Raw genomic sequence first — 16,699 nt, 5'->3', positions numbered from 1 at the left:
TTGGGAAATAATTAGGTTTAAATGAGGTCATGGCATGGGGTCCCAATGATGGGATTAGAGCCATGTGAGGACACAGCAAGAAGGCAGTCAAATGCAAGCCAGGAAAAGAACTTTCATCAGAACCCAACCCAGATCTGAACTTCCAGCCTCCAGAACTGTGAGAAAATAAAATTCTTTTGGTTAAGCCACCCAGTGTATGGTATTTTGTTCTGACATCCCAAGCTGAATAACACATGAATCCTCTGAAAATATTAAAGGTCTAGGATCAAGAAACTTCTGTTCTAGTTCATTTTGTAACGGACTGGGAAGGAAAAGTTAAAATACACAAACATCCTAAACACTAAAAAATGAGAAGACAATTCTCATTGCCATTGCTAGTCATTTGAGCATTAATTAGAATGAGAAAAGAAGGGGCATCCCTGTGGCTCAGTTAAGTGTCTGACTTCAGTGGCTCAGGTCATATCGTGGTTCATGAGTTTAAGCCGCACATCAGGCTGGCTGCTGTCCACAGAGTCTGATTTGGATCCTATGTCCCCCTTTCTCTGACCCTCTAACACTTGCGCATGTGCTCGCTCATTCTCTCTCTCAAAAATAATTTTTTTTAATTAAAAAAAAAAAAGGAATGAGAAAAGAAAATGAGAATCAGAAGAAAAGAACAAGAATTCTTCACTGGAACCCATCTTCCAGAATTACTTTCCCTGATCTCTCATTTTTTCCTGACCTGAGGTCTTTACTGACCTCCTGAACTACTTTTTACTAGTATGGACAGATCCACTTCTCACCTAGCTCTCTGCCCCAGGATGCTGACTCATGTGGACCATATTCTCCAGAATACTGGTTTCTCATTGGGTTTGGTCAATGTGTAGCCCCAGTTAAGAGGTCAGAGAGAAGGAGAAGAATGAGACGTGAGCGTATTTGTTTCCTTATTCCCTGGCTCCTTCCCTGTAAGGTTGCCATGAATAAACTATGTGTCTCACCAAAGCTCAGTGCTTCTCTCAAGATGGCCAACTCTTTTTCTGTGTTCCAGTTACTGATTCCTTATTCCTTATGGCTTATGCAGGGTTGTTACCTGGCTGTTACTTTGGATGCTACTAGGACCCCTCACCCCACTCTCCTTTGAACTCTGGAGTGAATCCCCTGTACGCTCAACTTTGAAAACAGCCTTTTGGAAAAATAAACAAACAAACAAAAAACATTGTTCAGGAGTGTAGTCTTCTACTCTTTCCTTATATCTCTAGAGTCTTGAAAGTTTAATTAGCCTTATATTAATTTTTTTTTAAATTTTTTGTAATGTTTATTCATTTTTGAGAGAGAGAGAGAGACAGAGTATGAGCAGGGGAGGTGCAGAGAAAGAAGGAGACACAGCATCTGAAGCAGGCTCCAGGCTCTGAGCTGTCAGCACAGAGCCCAATGCAGGGCTCGAATTCATGGACCATGAGATCATGACCTGAGCTGAAGTTGGATGCTCAACCGACTGAGCCACCCAGGCGCCCCAGCCTTATATATATATTTTTAAATATTTTCTATTTGGTAAATTCACAAACATAGAAAGGAGACATTTACATGACCACATAAGCAGTTAGTATTTTCTTCCAAAGCATTCAATTGAAAAATGTTTTACAGAGAAAACAAAGCTATTATCTCAATGGTAGGTAACATTTTTTTTTGTTAATGGTTACCAGATAATTCATAAGAGAAACATCCTCAAGTGAGTTATAAAGGTCAATCCCTTGTGAACTGAAATAAATTTTCAAGTTCAATTTAAAACAAGAATTTTAATTACCAAGATAGACTATCTAGGGATACTTCAGATAGAAAGGCCAAAAACCTCAAGTTAGTTGATTTTTAATAGAGAACTTAACCCCTCCTCCAAAGAAAATTTGATACATCATTTCCCATAAATAAAAAACTAATTATATCACCATATTGACATTATAACACCGTCTAAATGTTTCCTCACCATTTGAAACATCTAAATACTATGAGTAATATTTTGGACCTAAATTTCTAGTTAATTATCTTCACTGAAATTTTAAGAGAATAATAATGAAGAAAGATTCCACAACAGTTTACTTGATACTTGTTGAACATTTATTTACATTAGATGCTGATTTTCAAAGCCAAGCGAAAAGGTAAAAGCTACTTTTATTTATTTTTGAGAGAGACAGAGAGACAGAGAGAGAGAGAGCACGTGCACACAAGCAACGCAGGGGCAGAGAGAAAGGGAAACAGAGAATCCCAAGCAGGCTCTGTACTGACAGCTCAGAGACTGACAAGGGTTTGAACCCATGAACCAGGAGATCATGACCTGAGCTAAAATCAAGAGTCCAATGCTTAACTGACTGAGCCACCCAGGTACCTCTACAATTGTTGTTTTTTTTTTTAATCATAGGATCATTTCATCTCATCAAAGTCAATTAAATTTTTGAAAGAAAGAATAGTATAGTACATAGCATCCTGGACAAAGCATCCTAACCTGCTTCGGCTGCTATAGCAAAATACCACAGACGGGGTGGCCTACACCTAAGAGAAATAGAATCCTCACAGTTCTGGAAGTTGGAAGTTTGAGATCAGGGTGTCAGGCTGGACGGGTGAGGGCTGTCTTTAGGGTTGCAGACTTCCTACATCTTCACATGATGGAAGGACTAGGGATCTCTCTGGAGCCCCTTTCATAAGGGCAGTAATCCCATTCAGAGGGCTGCCCCCTCATGACTGAAGCACCTCCAAAGCCCCACTGACTAATACCATCACATCAATCATTAGGATTTCAACATAAGTTTTCTTGGGAGGGTACAGACATTCAGATCATAGCAAAAAGTATAACGGATTTGGAGCTGGATGGGAAAGGCAAATGTTTACCATTTATTGCTTGTATGTACCAATAATCATTCATTCTCGGTAATCAATCACTTTTCCCCACGTATAAAAACGACTTGTCAAAATTAATTCAGTCACCATTTAACACAAGAAGTAGGTAAGGTGTCAGAACTCATAAAGTTTTCAAATTTAAGAGGGCAACAAATTTAAAAAGGAAAAAAAATTAGTAAGTTCAGTTCTTAAAAATAAAAACAAATGTCCATAGGACCTAAAGTGACAATGACACCAGTATAACAGTTGCCTTGCCTCAGAGTTTTCTAAAATCAGGCCACATAACTATACAGGAATCAAACTCTTTGGCTTATTCTTTCAAGGACTGGGCCTAAAAGTGGCTCTAATATTTAATAAATACTTCTTGAGTGTTTGCTCTGTGCCAAGCACTGTTCCAAGAATTAAGAATAGACAGTATTAGGAAACAAAACAGCATAGGCCCCTATTCTTGTGGAGTTTATACTGACTTGGAAGGGATTATTTATATTAAATGTAAATCCCTCTTATTGTATACAGTAGCTACTTTGTCTCCTTTTCACTATAGATTAAGAAGAACCTTGGCTGCTATCCATGTTAAAAAGTCTCTTTATTCCAGGCAATACACTCTTCTGGTAACTATATTATGTGTGGCAATATTTCAGTAATTTTCTGATATGCTTACAATTTCATGATTTGTAAGAGAAATAAAATAAAAAGACGACCAAAAAACCAAACCAAACCAAAACTGCAAAACAACTACACAATACATTTTGGTTTTACTTTAACTGAGTTAATATTGTTAAATAACGAACACCAATAAAAATAATAATTTAGTCATAGGATTTGTCATGATAAATGCTTTGAATGCAATCATATGTCCAAAGAAGGGAAAGAAATAAGGGGACATGGAAACATTATATAATTTTATTAGCATGGGATAAACTCAAGTAAATGTTAGAGGAGTTATATAACCAAATGCCTGAAATCTGTAATCCAGGCTATCAGACCCATCCTTCCAGCTTCCCTTGAGGCGACAAGAGAGGAGAGCTGTGTGGGTTCTGTAAACCCTGAATACAGAAACATACAGTTAGGCAAAGCAGTGGGTATGTGGAGGACGCTCAGTCTGCCTCTGACAAGGAGGTCCCTAGGCCAATCCAGGTAACCTTAATACAGAAGAACAGGAGAAACAAGAGCCTTAATGTTCAAGACCAGAAAGAAGAACCACCAGGAAAATCATGTCCCCCCAAATGCATAGATCTCCAACACACAGGATTGCCTCCCACATTCATGTGGCTCATCATAAAATCAATTTTATCAAGACTCTCTTTACAGGTAAAAATTCTCTACATTTGCTGCTTTGAAGACAGTTTTCATTTTTGTATCAAATTTTCTTTTTTTCAAGTTAGACTTCTGTAATTATTCAATCACTCCTTATATATAGTTTCCAAAGTTGATAATAATAGTTAATAAGTTTAGTACCTTACCAAACATACAGTTCCAATATAACACAATTTGTTGATGACTTCTCATAAATTTTCCTCTATTTGAATATTTAGACTGTTTCTCCCATAATTATCATGTATCAGTTTACATTCTAATATTTTCAATCAAACTTTGAAAACAGAACAAAAAGAAAGTAAGTTCACATAAAAACAGGAGGGTAGAAAGTACCTTTAATTTGGATCCATGAGGTACAAGTTGAGATTTATTCTGCTTTGGTGGGATATAAAGCTCCCACTTTCCATAATCCAGTTTCTTGTATGGATATGAAAATGGATTCCAATCATCTAAAAAAAATAATAATAAAATAAAGAAGATCAGTTAGCAACAGCATGGTAAGACTAATATTTAATGGATTTCAAACAAAGCATAATATGCTGCCTACTTATACAGAATTAAATTGCCTAAAAAATGTTAAGGTTTCTAAGGTGTTAAGCAAAATACTCACTAACCTTTTAGAAAAAAGCAGGTTATTTTTAATTTATTTTTAAGAAATGTATTTGAAAGTTTCCCTTTTGCATCTTAAAATTAAAGATTACAACTTTTTCAATTGTTCTTCCAATTCTATCAATAAATAGAATGTAAAAGAAAATGATGGGATCTTTTTTTAAGAAAAACCATCAACAAAGGGAGTTAACATGGAAAAACAGAAATGCATTCTTGGTGATTAGACAAGATATATATTGTAGCAGAATAAAAATGATGAAAAATAATTAAAATCATATTACATATGTCCAAATCCACAAGTGTATGACAGAATTGAGTTTAAAAGGTTGTAAAATATAGGGGGCAGAAGAAAGGTAGATTGCTGATCCTGGAAGAAAGTCAGGAATGAACAACAACAGACCCATGCACACATGGAAACAAAATCAGTAAGTAAAGGACACACTGTTCAGTAAGTGGCACTGGGACAATTGGCTATCCTTATGAAAAAAAAAAAGAAAAAGAAAAATAGATCTCTACCTAATATTATGCCCAAGAATCATTTGAGCACGGATTGATATTTCAACATGATAGGCAAAACTGCAAAATGCTTACAAGAAAATACAGAAAAATATATTTATAATCTCAGGTTTAAAAACTGTTTTTGTAAACAATATACAAAAAAAAAAACCATTAAGAACAAGCCTGATAAATTCAACCAGCAAAATTATAAATGTATCTTCACAGACGGATGGATAGACAGAATGAAAAGACAAACTGCCAACTGGGAGAATACTTTTATAATGAATATACCAAGAAAAAGAGAACATTCAAAGTATAAGAAAAATGTCTATAACTCTCTAAATGTCTATAAAAATGACAAAAACACTCAGCAGAGGACACACAACAGGCCAAGAAACATGTAATAATGCTCAAGCTCACTCATAATTAGGGAAACACAAATTAAAAGAACAGTGAGACGCCATTTACCACCCACCGGATTAGCAAAACTTAAGAGTTTGAAAATAACAGATAGTCAGCAAGGATATAAAATAATGCTGCAACTGAGAGTATAAATTGGTAAACAACTTGGCATTATACAGCAAAGTTGAAGATACGTTCACTTAGAAGTCCAGCAATCCTACCCCGACCTAGGTAATAGCTTAGAGAAATATGCACGAGATAGCATTCACAAATGTTCAGTGAAGAACTGTTTAGAATAGCAAAAAATGGAAGCTATCAAAATGTAAGTCAGACATAGAATGAGTAAATATGTTGTTATAATTAAACAATGAAATGCTATACAACAATATAAACTAAATGGAACAGAGCAAATATATATAGCAAATAAAGCATAAAAATTAATTTTAAAATGGTATGAAAGAATGCCATTTAAATGAAGTTCAAAAATACGCAGAAGAGTATTATATAACATTTATAGATACATGTGCGTATAAAAAAATATCAAAAGGGGGCGCCTGGGTGGCTCAGTCGGTTAAGCGTCCAGCTTCGGCTCAGGTCATGGTCTCACGATCCGTGAGTTCAAGCCCTGCGTCGGGCTCTGTGCTGACAGCTCAGAGCCTGGAGCCTGTTTCAGATTCTGTGTCTCCCTCTCTCTCTGACCCTCCCCCGTTCATGCTCTGTCTCTCTCTGTCTCAAAAATAAATAAATGTTAAAAAAAAAATTAAAAAAAAAATATATATCAAAAGGAAAATGAGAATGTTAAACATCAAATTCTACGGGGGATTTCCACTGGGTAAAGAAAAGTGAACACAGCAAGCTTCAATAATATCTGTAACATTCTATATCTTAAGGTAGGTGGTATATAAAGAGATGCTTATTATATTATTTCCTATTTGTTTCTATCTAAATTATTTCATAGTTCTAAAAAAAAAATAAGCAGCACTGTGATGCCATGCACTGTGGTGCAAGGACATTAGATTCTCAAGAAGGTAATAAAAACATCAGGAAGCTTGTTTCATGCCATGAATTCCTTCTCTACAACACCAACGCTTTTACCACAACAGTTCTAAATATCTTCACCTCCAGCCAGTCTGAATGTTGGTTGGGAATAGAGTGGGTGTAAGAAACAGTGTTTAAATAAAGATCTTTCTAAACATTTCCCTACTTCTCATCATGAAGACATTCTGAAAATGTCTTAAGGTCGTTTATAATTAAAAAAAACAGCTCAACAGGCTCTGTGTTCTTATAGTTTCCTGTTCTTAAAATCTCAAATCCATCTGAACTACATACAGTGTGACATTCCTTTACCAAAGCAAAGAATTCAGGGCATAATTCGGGAAAAAAAAAAAGCTTGAAATATGAATATCTGGGTACTGTAACACTTCACACATTTACTGAATTTCTTTTTAAGCTAATCACTTAAGACAATTAATAAACTTAAGACAAGCAGCAGATCTTTTCCTGGTTAGTTAGATCTGAAAATAAAGGGTACAGTTCATTAGTTCATTCATTCATTCCTTAAATTTGAACTGAATGCTTAATATCGGCCCCGCTCAATGCCAAACTCAAAATTAGTGTTCAGAATGACAGTCATATCTCAAGAAAAAGTTAAATTAAGTAAGAGTACACCAAAATGAATAATAGAATTTACAATAGAGAGTCACTAAAAACTCAACTACAAATAAGATTTTATAATTTTGAAAGCGAATCTTCAATTATATGGGTAATTTACAAATGCAGATTTATGTAAAAGCTGTTTTTAGCAATGTGAAAATCAATGTGCTTTTGAATATTACTTTTTGAATTTCCGTTGAACTAGTTCTTCAACTTGCACTCACTTAAGTTTTAAGATCTCATTAAACAAGTATTAATATTTGTATAAAGAAAAATACTTTTACTGATACACATTTTCCTTATATAGTATCTTAGAGATATAAATCTTCTAAAGCACATGCTGATTATTTGTAATTCTACATTGTGGAAAAAAAAAAAAAAAAAAAAACTTGTTCTGTCATCTTCAAGGGTTTCATGTTATTAGCACCCCTCCAACTCATGGAAACTCAGGTGCTTATTTTATTGCAGTTACATTTTTCTTGCCAAACCCACTTCAAAGCAAAATTTAGAGCATCTTCACATATGCCCCCAAAGAAAATCCATGCCACCAACCGCAATGTAGAATATATCTAAACATTTCATATGGGAAAGAGAGGAAAGTTTACAAAGCATGGATGCATAAAACAACTTGAGATGTTTTCATCAGACAATTCTCGACACAAATCCCTCTTGCGCCACACCACTGAGTCAGATGAGTCTGTCATTTTCTTGACTCTTTCTCCAATTACTGTTAGCCCTGAATTTTCCTCACTCATCTCCTTCATTAGTGTGGCTTCTTTTCCATTGGAAACATGGACACCAATAATACTTCCCACTTCCATACTATAACACGCATATGAAAGACTGTTACTCCCTAAAATGGGTTTTCCAAAATAGCTAATAAGATGCTTTTCTCCAGAAATAGATCTAAGGCCAAGAAAAAGAATAATAAAAAAAATGGATTTGGACCTGACACTTAGTTAAGAAAGAAGGAACCAACATTAAGGTACATCTAGGAATAACTGAAGGAACCAACTGTGAAAGTACACAAATTAAAAATAAATTAATTAAAAAATTAAAATAAATAAATAAAATTAAAAGTAAATAAATAAAAAGTAAATATCAAATGACCAATATAAAAACTTTAAATAAAATTGAATATTTTATTTGTAAATTGAATTTGCTTCACAAAAATACAGAAGGCAAAAATAACAGAGGCTGGAAGACAAATTTTAGGAAAATATTTCCTTTTGTGAAATGAGTCAGGAGACTTTATTCCTAAACATAACTGAAAATAATAGCAACAACAAGAATGATAAATGATTCTAAGCCACACCAGAGATAGTTTTAGAACCAGATTACTCAAACTTTTCTCATTTTAATCTTGCAAGGTTTATATTCGGAGTACACAAGATGGAATCAACTTTATTTAAGCAAATGGTTTGTATCCCTATGTAGGCCTCAGGATAGGACCAAAAATATCCTATTACCACATTGGACAATTATTTGCTGCTCTATCAAGCACAGAACTAACTTTGAGAGTTCTGCGGTTCAGTGATTCAGTGGTTCTCAAACTTTAGCTCATAACTAGAATAACCTGGGCTTATTAAAACAGAGTTTTTGATTCAGTGGATTTGAAGTATGGCCTAATACTTTGTATTTCCAACAAGTTCCCAGGTGAAGTTGATGCTACTGGCTTAGGGACTATATTCAAAATAACTGCCTGGTTCAGTAGGTATGTTCAGTTGTGCTCCACGCCTAGCTTTGTGAGTGATTTTCTACATTAAATTAAGTTTATGGACTACCAAATAATGCTCTAAATCAATAGGTCAAGGAAATTCTGAAATAGGAAATGTCATTAATAATCCTTCAAAGTTAGTATTACTCACATGAAATTTAGGATTTAAGATTTGGAAATAAATAGGGTTGTAAAGCCCAGAAAGAAGACTAGTGAGATAAAAATTATAGAACAGAGCTAACATATTAAGGACTTAAAAAAAAAAAAAAATTTTAAGTTTATTCAGTTTTGAGGGAGAGAGAGACAGAGTGTGAGCAGGGGAGGGGCAGAGAGAGCCGGAGACAAAATCCAAAGGAGGCTCCAGGCTCTGAGCTGTCAGCACAGAGCCCGACGTGGGGCTCGAACTCACAAACTGTGAGATTGTGACTTGAGCTGAAGTCAAACGCTCAACCAACTGAGCCATCCAGGCGCCCCTAATATATTAAGGAATTTTAATGTATTAATGTCAGGGAACAAAAATTAACAAATTTAAATGTGAAAAGATAACATATATTAAGACCATTATTCAATATACTGTTATTAATGTCTACATATAATGTTTTCTAGAATATTCTCATCAAGAGATTACTTGGTTAAAATGTTTGCCCCACTGTTCACTGACCATGAATAAAAATTTGGAATCTTTTATCTAGAAAAGTAGCATTAAAATTTTAAAATGCTAACATATTAACTCATTTTTCTTTCTATGCCTCATTTCCTTCCATAATGTAGACAGACACTGCCAAGTTCAAGGATTAGAAACACCCAAAACAATTTGTTTAATTGTTCTAATTTTGGTAAAATTTTAAGATCATGTTTCCTGCCTGCATAAATTATTGCATTATAACATTTTCTAGGACACTTAATATTTATCAAGTTATGATAACGTGACACATTTTTAAAGCAAACAGTTTAATAGGTATTTTATTATTAACTGGCTAAAATTTACCATCATATTTGATAATGCAAAAGATTCTATTTGTCCATAGACTCAAAACAAGCAGACTAAATTTAAATTGAGATATGGAAAAGAAACAATGTGTGATGCATAGTTTAATATGAACTGCAAACACACGTTCGGCACAGGCAGCCAAACATTAACTTAAGGTCACTGCATCAGGCTCACTAACTCTATATTTATCTCAAACCCAACAACCTTTCTTTTTCTGATGTAATAATCCTCACATAAAATTCTTAAATGTCAACCTCCCTCAAATATTCCCAACTCTTTAACCCACAGTAAAGTATTTCTCTTCATCAGCACTTATGCACCTCATTGCTATAGAGTTCTTGAGTTTCACACAAAATTTCCTTATGCATGGTTGAAATCATTCCAACTTACCGTGTAGAGCCTTACACCTTTGATGCGGATGTCAATGTGCTGAAGAACATGGTCCACATTTAGGCCAATCCCTGACGCATAGACTTCACACAGCAGTGACTTAAGATCCCTGGTGAATGCAGCAGGTAAAGCTAATACAAAGCCACTACTGACCTGTATGGCAGATTTCAGTCACTTCCCATCTGAGTGCATAACAGTTATACACTTACGTCATTACAGTGGTTCAATATTTGGAATATGACCTCCTTAAAGCAACTAAACACTCTTCATCATCATACAATGTTATTTAATTATTTCAAGCTTCATATCATGCAAACTTTATGTAGATTTATGCAAAGTTAGTTTGTCAAATGGAAGTTCTAGGGACTTCTCTCATGCCAACAAAGCATCTACTATGTTCCCAAGAAGTCATAATGTTGAGAACTGAAACTTCCCATGGCATTGCCTTTACCTAGGATTATGAGAGGAATACACAGCCTCTGTAGGTGGAAGACAGTAGTCCTTTCTGACATACACCCCTGTCAAATCTCCTTTGAGATCTCCTGTCCTTTGTTTTTTTCTCCTCCAGGAGATCTCCTTTGTTTTTTTCTCCTCCAGGTAATTCTTCCCTTAGTTGGGTAGCTGGGAATCATCATTCTTCAAATTCTGCTTGCAGCTGGTACCCTGGGAATAATCTTATTAAGACCTCCAGCATTTATTTCTTAGGAGAAATGCTCTTAACACATATTAGTTTAGGTTACCTGTGCTTTTCAAAAACAAAATCTAAAGTCAGAATGCCTCTAACTTCAGAACCAATTGTATATTAATACCTTATTATAAGGAACAATGTTCAGTCCTGTGGAGCTTTCTGGAAATTAGAGAACAAATCAAATAATCTAGAGCTTCACTCACTGAACTGTTTTTAAAGGTATGCACAGAAGAAAAGGGCTCCATAATCAAAACATGCATGACAAAAGTGACTTCATTAATCATGTTTCTTTAATTCTAATTACAGGAAAGGTATATTATGACACATTTTGTGAAAGAAAGAGGATGATAAAACTGAATATGTGTAGTTTCTTGTGATTTTCAAAAGTATGAAAATATAATCCCAAAAAATGAATAGAAGCGATTATGTATATGGGAAGGAATAATACTGATGAGTAGTTTACGGTATTATATTTTTGACTACAAAATGAGGTAAGCAACTCAAATAATTAAAAAACTTATTGTCAAAAAGGAGGATAATAAGAAAAAATCCCTTAAAGTAGAAACTGAAATAAATGAACCTATGTACTGGTATTTGGAGGTGGGGCCTTGGGAAGGTAACTAGGCCATGAGGGTAGAGACCTCATCAATGGGTTTAGTACCTTTATAAAAGAGGCACTAAACACCAAATCTGTTGATGTCTTGATCTTGGACTACCCAGCATCCAGAACTATGAGAAATAAATTTCTGTTGTTTACAAGCCACTCAGTCTATTCTGTTGCAGCAGCCCAAGAGACTAAGACAAAGCTTATCTTTACTTTTCTATATACCAAGAAATTTCCATAGTAAAAATTTAAAAACTAATGGTGTAAAGTTTCTGTGCACAAATACTTGCCTAAATCTCTTTCCTTGTTGTCAATTATGAAAAGTGATCTTATCAAACAATGGGGTATAAGTATTTTATTTATTTATGGTTCTAAATTAGATTAATAAAAACTACTTTCTAGATAGACATTTCCAGTTCATATTTCCACCAGCAGCATATGAGTATGCTTAACTACTCCTATCCTCACCAACACTTGGGATTATAATTTTAACAAGGCATGCCAGCCTCACTCAGGCAGGGATTACTAAGAGAATGAGGCCCTAATGCCCAAAGGATCCACTGTATACAACAAACTAATTTCTCTTCAATACATCTGGAATAGTACTCATTATGACCATACTCAGGAGAATTTAGAAAATAAGCATTTGAATCATTTTCTGTGTTCTGTGGATCAGATGAGGAACAGGCATGAGAAAAGTTGCCTCTCACAATTGTCCTAGCTACAACAGATAGCTTTTGATACAGTGTTTTCATTTCTTTTAAAAATAGGCTGTAATTAAAACTTTTGATTATTCTCTTCTCTTATTGTTATTTGGGAGGAACTGGGTGGTGGGTGTTATATTTTCTTTCAAGCTTTTTCATTTATTTCTAGTTTTATTGAAATGAAATAATGCGGTGTACTTTATGGCCTAATACAGTGGTAATCACTCCAGTGATTTATTTACCAATCTATTTATTTTTAGTAATATAAACCACTCAGTTATCTCAAAATAGATTTTATGGAAAACTCCATGAAAACTACATAAAACATGTGAAAGCAAAGTTGCTCTGCTTGAAGTTCCCCTGCCTAGCTGGGCTGGGTCCCCTCCTCACCAATTACTGCTTCGCTTAGAGCCCACCACTCAAGTTCTAAAAAGTGTTCTGATATATGTTCTACCTTTGTTGATATTCCATATCCTTGAAAATATGTAATTTGTTTTAAGGTTTCAATTTATTTTTAGTTTACTTGATTCTGTACAAATTAAGAGTACACTGAATTCTATCATGGCAATTGGGTTTGAAAACCTATTCAATTTCTAGCAACTCTTGCCATCTATACTTGACCAAGAATAATTGTTACTTGGGACCTAAGGGTAATGGCATTTATCTTTGCTCTGACTCCTATTATTGATTTCTATGCCATTTTACCTGGGTTTGGTTTTGGTCTGGACTTGACTATCCTTTTATTTTATAATCTTTAAGTGATACTAAAGCAGGGAGACATTAATAGTTAAATAGCTAAAGCTATGAAGTGGTACAATATTTGCTTAAGAAAGAACATAGAAAAGACAAAATATCACCTGGGTGCTCATTGGGATGAGCACTGGGTGCCAATATATGGAAGCCAATTTGACAATAAATTTCATATTAAAAAAGAAAAGAAAAAAAAAGACAAAATAGGAAAGGGAAATAATGGAAGAAAAATACTAATGCAATATGATCAATCATCAGAGGCAGCAACAGCATTCCATGGGCCAAGAATGGCCCTCAATTATGTTTTAATTGACCAGTATATTGAACTGTATCCCTCCATGTCAACAAATATCGGAAGCTGAGTAGGGAGGCTCTCATAGAACACACACTCCAGCTCACTTTTATATGCTTATCACTATGGGTCACAACTTCATCCATTTCTGACTTCCCTGGCTTCAGCACAGATTTGAATTTAGGAATCTCCTCTACACCTTAAAATATAATCTTTTATCTTAAGATATTCTACCTAAACTGGACTCTGGGCGGCGGGGGAGTACACGTCAGAGGTCTACAGTAATCAAACAAGCAATTCTAAAGTTTTCCTCTGAACCCTATAACCACCTATGAAAATACACCAGTGAATGTAAAATAATATTTACTAATATAGCTAGCAATGTTACAACCCAGGTGTCTGTGATCAACTGATTTTTGACAAAGGAGACTAAGATCATTCAAAGAAAAAAGAATAGTCTTTTCAATGGATAGTACTAGGACAACTGCATCTCTACACACAATAGAATATATTTGGACCCCTACTCCAAAACATGCACAAAACTAATTCAAAATGAATCAAAGACTTAAATATAAGAGTGAAAACTATAAAGTTCATAGAAGAAAACACATGAGTAAATCTTTGTGACCCAGTTCTTAAACATGGCACCACAAGTATGAGTAACAAAAGAAAAAAATGGTAAATTGTATTTCTCCAAAATTAAAAATTTTATGTGTCAAAGGACACTATCAGGAAAGTGAAAAGAAAACTCACAGAATGGGAGAAAAGATTTGCAAATCATATATCTAACAAGGGGCTTAAGTCTAAAATATGCAAAGAATATTTAGAACTTAATAATAAAAAGACAAATAACCAAACTTCTTAAATGAGCAAAGGATATAAATAGATCTTTTTACAAGGAAGGCATAGAAATGGCCAATAAGCACATGTAATGATGTTCAACCTCCTTAGTCATTAGGAAAATGAAAATCAAAACCACAATAAGATATCACTTCATTCACAGTGGGGTGACGACAGTCAAAACCAAGGATAATATTTATTGGTGAGGGTGTGGGAAAATTGCAAACCCCATTCACTGCTGGTGGAAATGTAAAACAGTTTGAAGGTTCCTCAAAAAGCTAAAGACACAAAGATATAGTTACTATTTGACTCAAAAATTCCACTCATAGTTATATACCCAAGAGAAATAAAAGCATACATCCACACAAAAACTTGTATATGAAAGTTCAAAGCAGCATTACCCATGATAGTTAAAGGTAAACACACACATATCCATTAACTAATAAATGGATAAAGAAAATTTTGCATATCCATTCAATAGAATGTTACTCGGCCATAAAAAGGAATGAAGTACTTATACATGCGACAACATGTAACCTTGAAAACATTATGCCAAGTGTAAGAAGCCAGTCACAAAAGACCACATATAATTTCCCTTATGTGAAATATCCAGGGTAGGCAAATTTATATAAAGCATTGGTTGCCTGGGGCTAGGGAAGGGATGGGAAGATTGTGAGATGATACCTGTAGGGTATAGAGCTTTTCGGGTGATGAAAATTTTCTAAAATTGACTGTGGCTATGGTTGCACAACACTATTTTCAATACACTAAAAACCATGGAATTGTATGCTTTAAATAGTTAAGTTGTATAGTATGTGAATTATATCTCAATAAAGCTGTTAAAAATAAGAAAATATTTTAAAGGTCAGGTAGCCTTTATCTGCTCATTCTACTGAGCTTTTGCCCTACACTAAAATCAGATTGTATCAGAGATATCGTAAAGGGAAAGACCATGCAGGGAGACATATATAAAAATTTAATGCTGAGAAGATAGCTTGGTCAATTAGTAGAGTAAAGAGTCAAGCTGGATAGTTGAAGCCTTCTCTGAAGAGAAAATGTTTAAATATTTCAAGGCTTTGCAAAGATAAACAACTTGACCATATTAGAAGATGGGGGGGAAATAAGTATATCTTCTCCTGGAGCCCAGACTAGCAGTAGATTTATGGGTGATTACCAACGTAAACATGCAAACTGCTGCTGATGTTAGAACTTATGCTGGACTCTAGAAGAGTCCTATAAGGAAAAGAAATCTATAAAACTATCATAAAACCCACTCTCTTAAAAAAAAAAATGGTTTGAGCAGAGGCTGTCACAAATGATACAGGGATGGAGGGTTTTATTGTGATAGAAGAAGTAATAAAAGTCATTACATTAACAAAAAATAGGATGACTTGGTGACACTGAGGGCAGCAACAGTAGTTATGGGTTGTCCTCAGAGCCTGACATTCAATATATAATTCAATTACCTCAACAGTCCTATAAAGTAGTACAGATTTCATCTGATGGATGAGGAAACAAGCTAAAAAAGAGGGAGAACAATAAAGCCAAAGTCCCACAGCTATTAAATGACAGAGCTAGGATTTGAATCCATGTTAGTTTGACTACTGCTTCTGTGTGTACTTTTACTCTGTAGGACATTCATAAACCATCTGGACCCCGTCCAGCTTGTCTCTCCATTAGAAATCTGCATAACACACATTGCACTCTTAACTAGATTTTATGTTTGTACTATGCATTAAAGCTATTCTTTTGGAATCTTATGCTTTAAGAAATAACTTCTGCATGTGGATTTTTTAATTAATAGAAAGCTCAACAGTATATGTTTTCAAACCTTGAAACTGTTAGGCAGGTCTGTGGCAGTTATCAGAGAAAGAGATGCATCAGTCTGTCAAACACAGGGCACTCTGGACCACAATGCCCAAACAAGTCACCATTCCCAGTCAAGCAACTGATACAGCACATGATTCAGGCTGCTCTTTAGACTAATTCAGTGCTGTCAACAATAATCCTAGCATTACCCTCTGTGTATAGCCATATGGAAGATAACTGTAGAATTAAAAGAGAGTGACAGAGAGAGAGAGAGAGAGAGAGAGAGAGAGAGAGAGAGAGAGAGAGATTTTCCCCATGGGGCCTACAAGGTGTGCAGGAGCAGAGAAATCAGACAGTTGGATGCAGATTTACAGGGCAAGTGTGGTAGAAGGCCAGTATTCAAAGAAAAAAGAAACTTTCAGGAAGATAGTGATTGAAGAGCCTAGATCAAGGGGTCCAGAGCAAACATCAAACAGATCTAATCATGTCAGAAAGCATCATGGATCTAGAGGTCTCATTCAGCCTGGAGTAACTTTCATCATGGAGTCAGGAACAGGGAAATGTTGC

The 16,699-nt window shown here is 34.9% G+C and overlaps 1 protein-coding gene across 2 annotated transcripts in view; it reads right to left on the bottom strand.

Annotated features, from left to right (window-relative positions):
- The window catches only part of GBE1 (1,4-alpha-glucan branching enzyme 1), a 290,866-nt gene that overhangs the window by 199,081 nt on the left and 75,086 nt on the right, over positions 1 to 16,699 (bottom strand). For both annotated transcript variants that reach the window (XM_058731715.1, XM_058731714.1), the window contains exon 3: positions 4,519 to 4,634. In XM_058731715.1, coding sequence (XP_058587698.1) covers positions 4,519 to 4,634 — 116 coding nt within the window. The remainder of the gene's footprint in view (positions 1 to 4,518; positions 4,635 to 16,699) is intronic.

This window comes from Neofelis nebulosa, chromosome 5, assembly GCF_028018385.1.
Source record: "Neofelis nebulosa isolate mNeoNeb1 chromosome 5, mNeoNeb1.pri, whole genome shotgun sequence".
Classification (NCBI taxonomy): Eukaryota; Metazoa; Chordata; class Mammalia; order Carnivora; family Felidae; genus Neofelis; species Neofelis nebulosa.
This window is presented reverse-complemented; position numbering and strand designations above follow the sequence as displayed.